Here is a 15,595-nt window from a genome sequence, read left to right as displayed (position 1 = left end):
CCTGGTCCTGGCGGTGACCACTTCCGGTTTCGCAGTCAGGACCCGACAGGCTGGGAACGCGAGTGATTCTTCGCGTTCCCAGCAACAATAGCTCCCTCTATGCTGTTATAGCAGCTCTCTATGCTGCTATAACAACATAGAGGGAGCTATTGTTGCTGGGAATGCGAAGAATCACTCGCGTTCCCAGCCTGTCGGGTCCTGACTGCGAAACCGGAAGTGGTCGCTGCCGGGACCAGGAGGATCGGAGAGACACGTCGAGGGCACCGATCAGCTGCAGGGGGCTGAGGAAAGCCCCAGGTGAGTAGAACTCTTTTTTTTTTCCACTTAAGGTAAAATTTAAGTGGTTAAAGTGTACCTGAGTCAAAGCTTGGGTAAAAAAAAAATCAGATACCTAAAGAGAGGGAAGCCTCAGGATCTTATTGAGGCTTCCCTCTCGATTCTGATGTCTCCCTTCGCTGAGAGCGCCCCCCATGAAGATTAGCGACAAGGCATTGTAGCTAATCAGATCAGGGCCACGCAGCTCCTCTTCCTTGTACATGGATGCGCAATAGTCAACTGAGCCCGCCCACGCATGCGCAGTAAGCTGGAGCCGCAGGTTCCGTGCTACTGCGCATAAGCAGGCAGCCTCACAATGCTACAGCACAGCCATTAATACAGAAGTGAAGTTGCATGGCCCCGATTCGGAGGGCAGCCGCGCTCTGTAACGGGGGACTGCTGACAAGACAGGGAAGCCTCAATAGGATCCTGAGGTTTCCTCTCTGCAGGGTAAAAGCTTATTTTGAACCTGAGCTCTTTAAAGTGGTCTGCAACTCTGACAAAACATTCAATAAAAATCCTTCTTTTTATTACCCATACAGTTACCATATTTGCTTCTGTGCACAAGTAATATTGTCTGTCTTCAAATTACAAGTTCCCAAAGTGTAGTTTTCTTGCCCTGAAAGCTGACATTGCATTTTATTCCAGCTGCTTTTTATTATATATGAAAATCTTCTAATGAGCTGTACTGAGCTGTATGTATGCCTGAAGCAGAGCCAGCTTCTCAGAGAGTGTTTTCAGTTGTTTACACACAAATGTAACAACATTGGAATGTAAACAAAGATTCTGTTATCTTCAGTCTGGATGTGGATTTGAAGCTGAATACCTTTGTATAGCAGGACAAAGTGCCGTGTTTAACCATTTCATTTCTGAAATTGTAGCTTTAAAGCTGTAAGGAATATTTTAGAGCAAAGTAGAAATGCTTACTTTCAGACCACTTTAAGAAGTGAGAGGGATATGGAGGCTGCCATACAGCTGCCTGACAGCCCTGTTAATCTTCTGTAATCGGTGAAATATTAAAAATAAGCACTCGCTCCTCCAATGTTTGCACTAAACAGTTCATACAGAGCAGGGTCTATTAAAGTCCACAACAATTGCCACACTTATATGGACTTAAAGTAAAGTGTCAAGTGCTGCAACTCTGGGTTGTGGCCAGCAGTTCAATAAAATAGAAATCAATAAGTGCGCTCTTGACAAATAATTCTGACATCCACCTCGCCCCCCTTCATGAAACCACTCACCGGATGTTGCGGTCTATGATAGACTAGTCAGCGCCTTCAGGGTGTATGGCCCCCCGTCGCCTCCTAGGCTCACTGCCTCCTCCGTAATCCGGGGCCAGTCTAGACCCTCGGTATCCTCTCAGGCTGGGAAGGTGGTAGCATGAAAGCACACAGGAAGACCCAGCTTCCAATAGTGTGACTCTGCCAACAGAGTGACGTAGTACACATTGACGCACTGACACGAGCTGCCAGATCAGCTTAGCGAACTAGTGGGTTTTCATATGCAGAGCGCTTGGCGGTGATTATACGGAGGAGGTAGCGGGTCCCGGTGGCCACACGGGAGCTGACTCCACCTAAACTCTTAGTGTATCACCAGCGCTCATATGAGCGATTTTAACATTTTTAAAAAACAATAAAACGCAGAGTCACACTATTGGAAGCGGGTCTTCCTGTGTGCTTTCATGCTACCACCTTCCCAGCCTGAGAGCATACCAAGGGTCTAGACTGGCACCAGATTAAAGGAGGAGGCAGTGAGCCTAGGAGGCGACGGGGGACCATACACCCCGAAGACGCTGACTGGTCTATCATAGACCGCAACATCCGGTGAGTGGTTTCATGAAGGGGGGCGAGGTGGATGCCAGAATTGTCAATAGCGCACTTATTGATTTCAATCTTCTGGAATCAGTAGTGAGTTGCAACCCCTAAACAAGCATGCAGCTAATCCAATCAGACTTGAGTCAAAGCACTCGATCTGCATGCTTGTTCAGAGTATATGGCGAACAGTATTAGAGACATGATCAGGGGGACAGTCAGACAATTTCCATTGTTTAAAAGGAAATAAATCTGGCAACCTCCATATCCCTCTCACCTCAAGTTCCCTTATAGAAAAATGTTGTAAAAGGAAAAAAATAATAATGTTCCCTTTAGGCCTCTTTCACACCAAGACATTGTGTTTTAGGGGACGTTATGGTCGCATAACGTGCCCCTAACGCAACGCCTGGTGGTGTTCAAGGAGGACGCCAGAGTGAGCCGCGTTATGCTGCTCTTTGTACGCACTGCGTCTCCGTGGTGCTGATTGGCTGGCGGGACCACATGATGCGGAGTGTTCCACTCCGCATCACGTGGTCCCACCAGCTAATCAGCGCACAAAGCGGCCGCTCCAGGAAGAAAACACTGCACGTCAGCAGTGCAGTGAATATTAACTAGTCATGTGGCTAATTACTGCGCATGGGCAAGCAGTCTAACGCGGCTAAAGCCACGTATAACGCACAGTATGCTGAAAGCTAAAGCCACGAATAACGCACAGTATGCTGAAAGCTAAAGCCACGTATAACGCACAGTATGCTGAACTTTCACAGAACGTGCAGCATTACAATGTAACGCAACGTGGGCACTGTGAACAGCCCATTGCTTTTACATTGCTGTGAGTTGGGCTGTGTTACAGGCTGCTCTAACGTGCATTTTGCATATTGTTCATTATTTTCTGTAATGTACTGATAAACATTAGACTTTCATATATTTTAGATTCATTACACACAACTGAAGTAGTTCAAGTCTTTTATTGTTTTAATATTTATGATTTTGGCATACAGCTCATGAAAACCCCAATTTCCTATCTCAAAAAATTAGCATATTTCATCCGACCAATAAAAGAAAAAAGTGTTTTTAAAACAAAAAAAGAACCTTCAAATAATTATGTTCAGTTATGCACTCAATACTTGGTCGGGAATACTTTTGCAGAAATGACTGCTTCAATGCGGCGTGGCATGGAGGCAATCAGCCTGTGGCACTGCTCAGGTGTTATGGAGGCCCAGGATGCTTCGATAGCGGCCTTAAGCTCATCCAGAGTGTTGGGTCTTGCGTCTCTCAACTTTCTCTTCACAATATCCCACAGATTCTCTATGGGGTTCAGGTCAGGAGAGTTGGCAGGCCAATTGAGCACAGTAATACCATGGTCAGTAAACCATTTACCAGTGGTTTTGGCACTTTGAGCAGGTGCCAGGTCATGCTGAAAAATGAAATCTTCATCTCCATAAAGTTTTTCAGCAGATGGAAGCATGAAGTGCTCCAAAATCTCCTGATAGCGAGCTGCATTGACCCTGCCCTTGATAAAACACAGTGGACCAACACCAGCAGCTGACATGGCACCCCAGACCATCACTGACTGTGGGTACTTGACACTGGACTTCAGGCATTTTGGCATTTCCCTCTCCCCAGTCTTCCTCCAGACTTTGGCACCTTGATGTCCGAATGACATGCAAAAGTTGCTTTCATCCGAAAAAAGTCCAGTGCTGCTTCTCTGTAGCCCAGGTCAGGCGCTTCTGCCGCTGTTTCTGGTTCAAAAGTGGCTTTACCTGGGGAATGCGGCACCTGTAGCCCATTTCCTGCACACGCCTGTACACGGTGGCTCTGGATGTTTATACTCCAGACTTATTCCACTGCTTCCACAGGTCCCCCAAGGTCTGGAATCGGTCCTTCTCCACAATCTTCCTCAGAGTCCGGTCACCTCTTCTCGTTTTGCAGCGTTTTCTGCCATACTTTTTCCTTCCCACTGAGGTGCCTTGATACAGCACTCTGGGAACAGCCTATTCGTTAAAAAAAATCTGTGTCTTACCCTCTTGCTTGAGGGTGTCAATGATGGCCTTCTGGACAGCAGTCAGGTCGGCAGTCTTACCCATGATTGGGGTTTTGAGTAATGAACCAGGCTGGGAGTTTTTAAAAGCCTCAGGAATCTTTTGCAGGTGTTTAGAGTTAATTAGTTGATTCAGATGATTAGGTTAAAAGCTCGTTTAGAGAACCTTTTCATGATATGCTAATTTTTTGAGATAGGAATTTGGGGTTTTCATGAGCTGTATGCCAAAATCATCAATATTAAAGCAATAAAAGGCTTGAACTACTTCAGTTGTGTGTAATGAATCTAAAATATATGAAAGTCTAATGTTTATCAGTACATTACAGAAAATACTTAAAGGGACACTTAAGTCAAACAAAAAAAATGAGTTTTACTCACCTGGGGCTTCCAATAGCCCCCTGCAGCTGTCCGGTGCCCTCGCCGTCTCCCTCCAATCCTCCGGGCCCCGCCGGCAGCCACTTCCTGTTTCGGTGACAGGAGCTGACAGGCTGGGGACGCGAGTGATTCTTCACGTTCCCAGACACATTAGCACCCTCTATGCTGCTATATGGTATATGATATATGCTATAGCAGCATAGATGTCGCTATTGTGGCCAGGAACGCGAAGAATCACTCGCGTCCCCAGCCTGTCAGCTCCTGTCACCGAAACAGGAAGTGGCTGCCGGTGGGGCCAGGAGGATCGGAGGGAGATGGCGAGGGCACCGGACAGCTGCAGCGGGCTATTGGAAGCCCCAGGTGAGTAAAACTCATTTTTTTTGTTTGACTTAAGTGTCCCTTTAACTTTATCACAATATGCTAATTTTTTGAGAAGGACCTGTACAGTCCTCCAGAGATGGTGTCCTCCAGTTACACAGTGTGGATCATACCATGGGGTCTTCACTGGGATTGATGATCTGCCCTTGTCGGTCCATCACCCGGTAGATTGGAATGCCAGAGATGACATTGGGCTGGATAAACTCCAGAGACTCCACAAACTCAGCCGAGGCTCCTGGGAATTGCGGCTTCTCCTCCAGGGAAGTGAATTCGCTGAGAGAGCGAGCAGCCTGGAGGGAGGAAATACAACAGCGTCACAGGTGGTTCTACAAAGTATTGACTCAGGGGGCTGAATAATTACGCACGCCCCACTTTGCAGTTATTTATTTGTAAAAAATGTTTGGAATCATGTATGATTTTCGTTCCACTTCTCACGTGTACACCACTTTGTATTGGTCTTTCACGTGGAATTCCAAAAGAATTGATTCAGGTTTGTGGCAGTAATGTGACAAAATGTGGAAAACCTCAAGGGGGCTGAATACTTTTGCAAGCCACTGTATATCTAAGTGTAACTGTACTTTCAACAAAAACAGATCATCATTGCTACACCAGACATTTTAAAGGGAAGATCTGCGCAGACTATAAAAAACAAACTGCACTTACCTGGGGCTTCTTCCAGCTCCTGGCAGTCGATCGGTGCCCTCACCGCAGCACCTCTCCCTCCCGGCGTTTAGCGGTGAAGAAGCCGACCTCGCCAGGTCGGCTTCATGTGCGCTCCACGGCGCGGGTCACGTGGTGTAAGTGACGTCATCTGGTCTCTACTGTGCAGGCGCGTGACCCCCCCCGCCGTGGAGCGCACAGAAGCCGACCTGGAAGCCGACCTGGCGAGGTTGGCTTCTTCAATGCTGGACGCCGGGAGGGAGAGGAGCTGTGGCGAGGGCACCGATCGACTGCCAGGAGCTGGAAGAAGCCCCAGGTAAGTGCAGTTTGTTTTTTTTATAGTCTGCGCGAACTTTCCCTTTAAGCTTTATTTACCAGGGGCTTCTTCTAGCCCCTAGCATTCTATCTGGTCCAGCACTGCAGTTCCGCTGCCCTCCAAGGTGCCTCTAGCTCCACTGAACGATCCCCGACCATAGCTGCGGCTGCAGGCTTCTGCGCAGGCATGGGCACATCTCTATCTCACTTTTGTAGCCTGGAGTGTTCTGCACTTGTGCAGTTTAAGTCTCTTGATGGCACAGAAGCGCAAAAGGAGAGAGGCGTGTGGACATGCCTGTGCAGAATGCTGCGACCACTGCTGCGGTCAGTGATCTTTTGGAGGGGCTAGCAGTACATTGGAGGGCAGTGGAACTGCAGCGAGGGTCCACATAGACTGCTAAGGGCCTGTCAGAAGCACCAGGTAAGTAAAGACTAACTTATCTTTCTGCTCTGATATCCTTTAAAATGAACCCTAGGGGTAGGACCTATGGAAGCTACCATATTTATTTATTTTTAACCACTTGAGGACCACAGTCTTTCTACCCCTTAAGGACCGGCCACTTTTTTTCCATTCAGACCACTGCAGCTTTCACGGTTTATTGCTCGCTCATACAACCTACCACCTAAATGAATTTTGGCTCCTTTTCTTGTCACTAATAAAGCTTTCTTTTGGTGCTATTTGATTGCTCCTGCGATTTTTACTTTTTATTATATTCATCAAAAAAGACATGAATTTTGGCAAAAAAATGATTTTTTTAACTTTCTGTGCTGACAATTTTCAAATAAAGTAAAATTTCTGTATACATGCAGCGCGAAAAATGTGGACAAACATGTTTTTGATAAAAAAAAAAACCATTCAGTGTATATTTATTGGTTTGGGTAAAAGTTATAGCGTTTACAAACTATGGTGCAAAAAGTGAATTTTGCCATTTTCAAGCATCTATGACTTTTCTGACCCCCTGTCATGTTTCATGAGGGGCTAGAATTCCAGGATAGTATAAATACCCCCCAAATGACCCCATTTTGGAAAGAAGACATCCCAAAGTATTCACTGAGAGGCATAGTGAGTTCATAGAAGATATTATTTTTTGTCACAAGTAAGCGGAAAATGACACTTTGTGACAAAAAAAAGAAAAAAAAAAAGAATCCATTTCTTCTAACTTGCGACAAAAAAAAATGAAATCTGCCACGGACTCACCATGCCCCTCTCTGAATACCTTGAAGTGTCTACTTTCCAAAATGGGGTCATTTGTGGGGTGTGTTTACTGTCCTCGCATTTTGGGGGGTGCTAATTTGTAAGCACCCCTGTAAAGCCTAAAGGTGCTCATTGGACTTTGGGCCCCTTAGCGCAGTTAGGCTGCAAAAAAGTGCCACACATGTGGTATTGCCGTACTCAAGAGAAGTAGTAGAATGTGTTTTGGGGTGTATTTTTACACATTCCCATGCTGGGTGGGAGAAATATCTCTGTAAATGACAATTTTTTCATTTTTTTTACACACAATTGTCCATTTACAGAGTTATTTCTCCCACCCAGCATGGGTATGTGTAAAAATACACCCCAAAACACATTGTACTACTTCTCCCGAGTACGGCGATACCACATGTGTGGCACTTTTTTGCACCCTAACTGCGCTAAAGGGCCCAAAGTCCAATGAGTACCTTTAGGATTTCACAAGTCATTTTGCGGAATTTGATTTCCAGACTACTCCTCACGGTTTAGGGCCCCTAAAATGCCAGGGCAGTATAGGAACCCCACAAATGACCCCATTTTAGAAAGAAGACACCCCAAGGTATTCCGTTAGGAGTATGGTGAGTTCATAGAAGATTTTATTTTTTGTCAAAAGTTAGCGGAAAATTGATTTTTATTGTTTTTTTCACAAAGTGTCATTTTCCACTAACTTGTGACAAAAAATAAAATCTTCTATGAACTCACCATACTCCTAACGGAATACCTTGAGGTGTCTTCTTTCTAAAATGGGGTCATTTGTGGGGTTCCTATACTGCCCTGGCATTTTAGGGGCCCTAAACCGTGAGGAGTAGTCTGGAAATCAAATTCCGCAAAATGACCTGTGAAATCCTAAAGGTACTCATTGGACTTTGGGCCCTTTAGCGCAGTTAGGGTGCAAAAAAGTGCCACACATGTGGTATCGCCGTACTCGGGAGAAGTAGTACAATGTGTTTTGGGGTGTATTTTTACACATACCCATGCTGGGTGGGAGAAATAACTCTGTAAATGGACAATTGTGTGTAAAAAAATCAAAAGATTGTCATTTACAGAGGTATTTCTCCCACCCAGCATGGGTATGTGTAAAAATACACCCCAAAACACATTGTACTACTTCTCCCGAGTATGGCAATACCACATGTGTGGCACTTTTTTGCACCCTAACTGCGCTAAAGGGCCCAAAGTCCAATGAGTACCTTTAGGATTTAACAGGTCATTTTGCGAAATTTGATTTCCAGACTACTCCTCACGGTTTAGGGCCCCTAAAATGCCAGTTCAGTATAGGAACCCCACAAATGACCCCATTTTAGAAAGAAGACACCCCAAGGTATTCCGTTAGGAGTATGGTGAGTTCATAGAAGATTTTATTTTTTGTCACAAGTTAGTGGAAAATGACACTTTGTGAAAAAAACAATAAAAATCAATTTTCCGCTAACTTTTGACAAAAAATAAAATCTTCTATGAACTCACCATACTCCTAACGGAATACCTTTGGGTGTCTTCTTTCTAGAATGGGGTCATTTGTGGGGTTACTATACTGCCCTGGCATTTTAGGGGCCCTAAACCGTGAGGAGTAGTCTTGAAACCAAATGTCGCAAAATGACCTGTGAAATCCTAAAGGTACTCATTGGACTTTGGGCCCCTTAGCGTACTTAGGGTGTAAAAAAGTGCCACACGTGGTACCGCCGTACTCAGGAGAAGTAGTATAATGTGTTTTGGGGTGTATTTTTACACATATCCATGCTAAGTGGGAAAAATATATATGTAAATGACAATTGTTTGATTTGTTTTACACACAATTGACCATTTACATAGAAATTTCTCCCACCCAGCATGGGTATGTGTAAAAATACACCCCAAAACACATTATACTACTTTTCCTGAGTACGGCGGTACCACATGTGTGACACTTTTTTGCAGCCTAGGTGCGCTAAGGGGCCCAACGTCCTATTCACGGGTCATTTTGAGGCATTTGTTTTCTAGACTACTCCTCGCGGTTTAGGGCCCCTAAAATGCCAGGGCAGTATAGGAACCCCACAAGTGACCCCATTTTAGAAAGAAGACACCCCAAGGTATTCCGTTAGGTGTATGGCGAGTTCATAGAAGATTTTATTTTTTGTCACAAGTTAGTGAAAAATGACACTTTGTGAAAAAAAACCCAATAAAAATCAATTTCCGCTAACTTTTGACAAAAAATAAAATCTTCTATGAACTCGTCATACACCTAACAGAATACCTTGGGGTGTCTTTTTTTCTAAAATGGGATCACTTGTGGGGTTCCTATACCGCCCTGGCATTTTACGGGCCCAAAACCGTGAGTAGTCTGGAAACCAAATGTCTCAAAATGACTGTTCAGGGGTATAAGCATCTGCAAATTTTGATGACAGGTGGTCTATGAGGGGGCGAATTTTGTGGAACCGGTCATAAGCAGGGTGGCCTTTTAGATGACAGGTTGTATTGGGCCTGATCTGATGGATAGGAGTGCTAGGGGGGTGACAGGAGGTGATTGATGGGTGTCTCAGGGGGTGGTTAGAGGGGAAAATAGATGCAATCAATGCACTGGGGAGGTGATCGGAAGGGGGTCTGAGGGGGATCTGAGGGTTTGGCCGAGTGATCAGGAGCCCACACGGGGCAAATTAGGGCCTGATCTGATGGGTAGGTGTGCTAGGGGGTGACAGGAGGTGATTGATGGGTGTCTCAAGGTGTGATTAGAGGGGGGAATAGATGCAAGCAATGCACTGGCGAGGTGATCAGGGCCGGGGTCTGAGGGCATTCTGAGGGTGTGGGCGGGTGATTGAGTGCCCTAGGGGCAGATAGGGGTCTAATCTGATAGGTAGCAGTGACAGGGGGTGATTGATGGGTAATTAGTGGGTGTTTAGGGTAGTGAACAGATGTGAACACTGCACTTGGGAGGTGATCGGACGTCGGATCTGCGGGCGATCTATTGGTGTGGGTGGGTGATCAGATTGCCCGCAAGGGGCAGGTTAGGGGCTGATTGATGGGTGGCAGTGACAGCGGGTGATTGATGGGTGGCAGTGACAGGGGGTGATTGATGGGTGATTGACAGGTGATTGACAGGTGATCAGTGGGTTATTACAGGGAAGGACAGATGTAAATAATGCCCTGGCGAATTGATAAGGGGGGGGGTCTGAGGGCAATCTGAGCGTGTAGGCGGGTGATTGGGTGCCCGCAAGGGGCAGATTAGGGTCTGATCTGATGGGTAACAGTGACAGGTGGCGATAGGGGGTGATTGATGGGTGATTGATGGGTAATTAGTGAGTGTTTAGAGGAGAGACTAGATGGAAACACTGCGCTTGGGTGGTGATCTGATGTCGAATCTGCGGGCGATCTATTGGTGTGGGTGGGTGATCAGTTTGCCCGCAAGGGGCAGGTTAGGGGCTGATTGTTGGGTGGCAGTGACAGGGGGTGATTGATGGGTGATAGGTGATTGGCAGGTGATTGACAGGTGATCAGTGGGTTATTACAGGGAAGGACAGATGTAATTAATGCACTGGTGAATTGATAAGGGGGGTCTGAGGGCAATCTGAGCGTGTGGGCGGGTGATTGGGTGCCCGCAAGGGGCAGCTTAGGGTCTGATCTGATAGGTAACAGTGACAGGTGGTGATAGGGGGTGATTGATGGGTGATTGATGGGTAATTAGTGGGTGTTTAGAGAAGATAACAGATGTAAACAATACATTTGGGAGGTAATCTGACGGCGGGTTTGCGGGCGATCTAATGGTGTGGGTGGGTGATCAGATTGCCCGCAAGGGGCAGGTTAGGGGCTGATTGATGGGTGGCAGTGACAGGGGGTGACAGGGGGTGATTGATGGGTGATAGGTGATTGGCAGGTGATTGACAGGTGATCAGTGGGTTATTACAGGGAAGAACAGATGTAATTAATGCACTGGCGAATTGATAAGGGGGGGTCAGAGGGCAATCTGAGCGTGTTGGCGGGTGATTGGGTGCCCGCAAGGGGCAGATTAGGGTCTGATCTGATAGGTAAAAGTGACAGGTGGTGATAGGGGGTGATTGATGGGTGATTGATGGGTAATTAGTGGGTGTTTAGAGGAGAGAATAGATGTAAACAATGGATTTGGGAGGTGATCTGATGTCGGATCTGCGGGCGATCTATTGGTGTGGGTGGGTGATCAGATTGCCCGCAAGGGGCAGGTTAGGGGCTGATTGTTGGGTGGCAGTGACAGGGGGTGATTGATGGGTGATTGATGGGTGATTGACAGGTTATCAGGGAAGATAGATGCATACAGTACACGGGGGGGGGGGGGTCTGGGGAGAATCTGAGGGGTGGGGGGGTGATCAGGAGGGGGCAGGGGGGGGATAAAAAAAAAATAGCGTTGACAGATAGTGACAGGGAGTGATTGATGGGTTATTAGGGGGGTGATTGGGTGCAAACAGGGGTCTGGGGGGTGGGCAGGGGGGGGGGGTCTGAGGGGTGCTGTGGGCGATCAGTGGGCGGGGGGGGGCAGATCAGTGTGTTTGGGTGCAGACTATGGTGGCTGCAGCCTGCCCTGGTGGTCCCTCGGACACTGGGACCACCAGGGCAGGAGGCAGCCTGTATAATACACTTTGTATACATTACAAAGTGTATTATACACTTTGTAGCGGCGATCGCGGGGTTAACATCCCGCCGGCGCTTCCGTATGGCCGGCGGGATGTTACGGCGGGTGGGCGGAGCCAGTTGCCGGGGGAAGCGCGCGTCATCAATGACGCGATCGCTCCCCCGGCATGCCTAAAGGACGCGCCGCCTGAAGGCGTATTGCGGTCCTTTAGGCGTCCACTTTGCCGCCGCCCATGGGCTGTGGGCGGTCGGCAAGTGGTTAAACAATTCCAGTTGCCTGGCAATCCTGCTGATCTTTCTGGTCAGTAGGATCTAAATCAGACACCTGAAACAAGCAAGCAGTTAATCTTGTCAGATTTGTCATTAACATCTGATCTGCATGTTTGTTCAGGGACTATGCCTTAAAGTATTAGAGGCAGGGGATCAGCAGGACAGCCAGGCAATGTGCATATTTAAAAGGAAATAAACATGTCAGCCTCCATATACCCCACACCTCAATTTCCCTTTAAGCTGAAAGAGAAGCAATGGCTCTTTGAATTTTCCTGTAGTAAAACCACATTAGAAGCCTTATCTCAGCTGTTTTCACTTCTATTTACATTTCAGGAAACTAGCATGAATTTGACAAGCTGTTGACAATCTCTTTTGCATAGATAACAACTCAAGTTTTTTTTTTAACTCTTGCTGAAAAGAAAAACAGAAAGGGAATTTCTTGGTAGGTATAGCACTACTGCATATTGTATATGTTCATCTCATCTGGTCACGTCACTTCATGTACGCTTTTTACGTTAGTCACGGAGGAGGGTATGTACAGTGATCAATGAGGCAAGGCTAAAATCAGATAGCTTGATGGTACATTCAACTTTTTCCATGAAACCCTGCGATTATACAATACAATAACATTTCTATAAAGCTTTTCTTCCATAGAACTCAAAGCGCTTAGGCTCTCTCAGATTCAGTAATTGGTAGTAGGATGAAGTATTCACACAACAAAAGTTATATGTCTGCAAATGCCAAACTGAACAGGTGGGTTTTCAGTCTGGATTTAAACACATCCAGGGATGGAGCTGTCCTGACCTGCTGAGGTAAGGAGTTCCAAAACGTAGGAGCAGCATGACAGAAGACTAGATTATTAGAGCCTGTGGATCTGAGATTGCAGGGATTGCTACACAGCTGTAACACTTCTTCCATGTATCCAGGGTCCAGGTTATTTAGTGATTTAGCGATTATCATCCAATAACTGCTGTACAGGCTCCTCATAAAGATCCCTGACCACAGCTGCTCCTTTCACAGCTTTTGAATGTGCAGGCGAGAGGAATCCCCCCTTTCACATTTACGTGTCTCCCTGCATTGCGGTCCACTCTCTCTCATAGTAACTACTGCGCAGGCCCAGTACGCTCTGGGCAACAGGAGAGTGATATGGACGCGCATGTGCAACTCGGCCAGGCTATCAGGCCGTTCAGCAGGAACCACCTGGGGAGATGGCGTGTCCATATGTCTCTCACTTCAGGTATCCTTTCAAGCAGAGTTCCCCAAACCTGTCCTAAAGACCCACCAACAGTACATGTTTTGCAGGAATCCACAAACCTTCACAGGTGAGGTAATTTAGTGTTGCAGAAGAGCTGATTAACTACCTCTGTGGATTTTTACAAAACATGCACTGTTGGTGGGCCTGAGGACAGGGTTGGGGAACACTGCAAGGAATTAGCTCCTATAATTTCCCCCCAGTTCCTTTATTGGGCACATTACTGACTCCTGGACCCATAATATATTTTACACACACACGTACACACAAACGTACACACAACACAATCACTCCCCAGTCATGCACACTGTAGACTGATACGTTATTTCCAGCAGTTGCAGTTTACAATGCACGCTGCTGTTTTACCAGAAGAAGGGTCGAACCAGAAATACCAGCCTTCTCTACTCCCCCAGAGCCAGCCAATCAGCAATCAGCTCTGCAGGCAAGCCTCCTCACATTGTTTGCTGACCTTCTGCTAATCATGCAGCTGTATAGCTCTATGCAATGTCACCCTTCAGCACCACTCTCTATAGGACCTCATGGATCACAGAGTTAGAATAATACTGCTCACATTTAGTGGGTAATCTGGTGGCAGGATACTGAGTGGTTTGTTATTCTCTGGTGAACTCAGCTACGCTGTTCCAGGAAACACATTTAAACCAGGGGATTTTTCAATCAAGGGGTCTAAAGAGGAAAAATAAAATCACTAAAGGTAGCCATACACTGGTCGATTTGCCATTAGATCGACCAGCTGACAGATCCCTATCTGATCAGAGAGGGATCGTATGGCTGCCTTTACTGCAAACAGATTGTGAATCGGTTTCAGCCTGAAACCGATCACAATCTGTTGAGCTGCTCCTGCCGCCTGCCTCCCCCCCCCCGTATACATTACCTAAAGCTGGCTCCTTATCCGCGCTGCACCCTGCACCGCATCCCAGCGTACACTGTGTCACTCCGTGACCAGGAAGTTCAAATAGAGCGCCCTCTATTTTAACTTCCTGGTCACTGCCGTGACACAGGAAGTTAATGTACGCTGGGATGGAAGCAGGAACAGAGCGGCGCAGCGCGGAGAAGATGCCCGGGAGCCAGCGTCAAATAATGTATACCTGATCGGATACCGCTAGCGACGCGCTCCCTACCCGCGGGCGATCGACGGTATTTTTCCGCACAGCGCGATCGTCGGACCGATCCAATTTCGGGAGGAAATCGGAATCGGCGGGTGCGTTTACTGCAAACAATTGGTCCCAGTGATCGAATCTGCTGTCGAAACGGCCGCAAATCGGGCCAGTGTATGGCCAGCTTAAGGCTCAAAGCAGCCAATCAGCTTGTAGCTGTACTTTACCATTGGATGTTGAAAATGAAAGTGAAACGCTGATTGGGTGCCATAAGTAACACAAACAGGCTGGTTCATAAAGACGGATGCAAAGAAAGTTGGTGCAAAAAGTAGACCAACCAATCAGGTATCAACTCTGAAATAAGTATTCTGACTGGTTGCTACTGCTCCATCCTTCTTTACAATGGTCTTGAGAAATCAGCCCCATGGATCTTTCAGACATTTTAATAGACAAGTCCACTTCTTATGATTTTACCATGCCTATTGGCCATGGCTATGACTAATATTCCCAAGGAGTGGAAACATGCCATATTAGCCCACTGTAGCATACTTCTGTCTCTGATAATGCAATGCAAGCTTGTTTTGGAGAAGTGGTGTCAAACTCTGGCCCGTAGGTCAAATTTAGCCCCAACAGGAATTATATTCGACCCGTAAGAGTAATTTTGATTTTGTATTGTAGCTGGCCTAGACACAAGAGAACTGTACAGTGGAAGGAGGGAGGAGAACTAGACACCAGAGAACTGTATAGTGGAAGGAAGGAGGACCGCTAGACACCAGGGAACTGTATGGGGGAGGGGGGTAAGGGAGGACCACTAGACACCAGAGAACTGTATAGGGATGAGCACTAGACACCAGGGAACTGTATGAGGGGGGGGGGGGGTAAGGGAGGCCCACTAGACACCAGAGAACTGTATAGTGAAAGGAGGGAAGACCACTAGACACCAGGGAACTGTATAGGGGAGGAATGGAGGACCACAAGAAACCAGGGATCTGTAAAGGGGAGGGATAACCACTAAACACCAGAGAACTGTATAAGGAAGAGAGGATCACTAGATAGACACCAGGGATCTGTAAAGGGGAGGGATAACCACTACACACCAGAGAACTGTATAGGGGAGGGAGGACCGCTAGACACCAGTAAACTGTATAGGGGAGGGTTCAGGGCCATTGGACTCCAGGGTGGGTGGGTGGGGGGGGCACTAGACATCGAAGTTGGCCTGCAATTTAGTCCCAGTTTTTTATCCAGCTCTATATTTGAGTT

At 46.9% G+C, this 15,595-nt stretch overlaps 1 protein-coding gene across 1 annotated transcript in view; it reads right to left on the bottom strand.

Moving 5' to 3' along the window:
- The window catches only part of BCKDHA (branched chain keto acid dehydrogenase E1 subunit alpha), a 40,868-nt gene that overhangs the window by 17,080 nt on the left and 8,193 nt on the right, over positions 1–15,595 (bottom strand). Inside the window, exon 2 of the mRNA XM_068250641.1 lies at positions 5,034–5,210. Coding sequence (XP_068106742.1) covers positions 5,034–5,210 — 177 coding nt within the window. The remainder of the gene's footprint in view (positions 1–5,033; positions 5,211–15,595) is intronic.

This window comes from Hyperolius riggenbachi, chromosome 8 (assembly GCF_040937935.1).
Source record: "Hyperolius riggenbachi isolate aHypRig1 chromosome 8, aHypRig1.pri, whole genome shotgun sequence".
NCBI lineage: Eukaryota > Metazoa > Chordata > Amphibia > Anura > Hyperoliidae > Hyperolius > Hyperolius riggenbachi.
The sequence above is the reverse complement of the archived record's forward strand: the minus strand, read 5'-3'. Positions and strand labels throughout refer to the sequence as shown.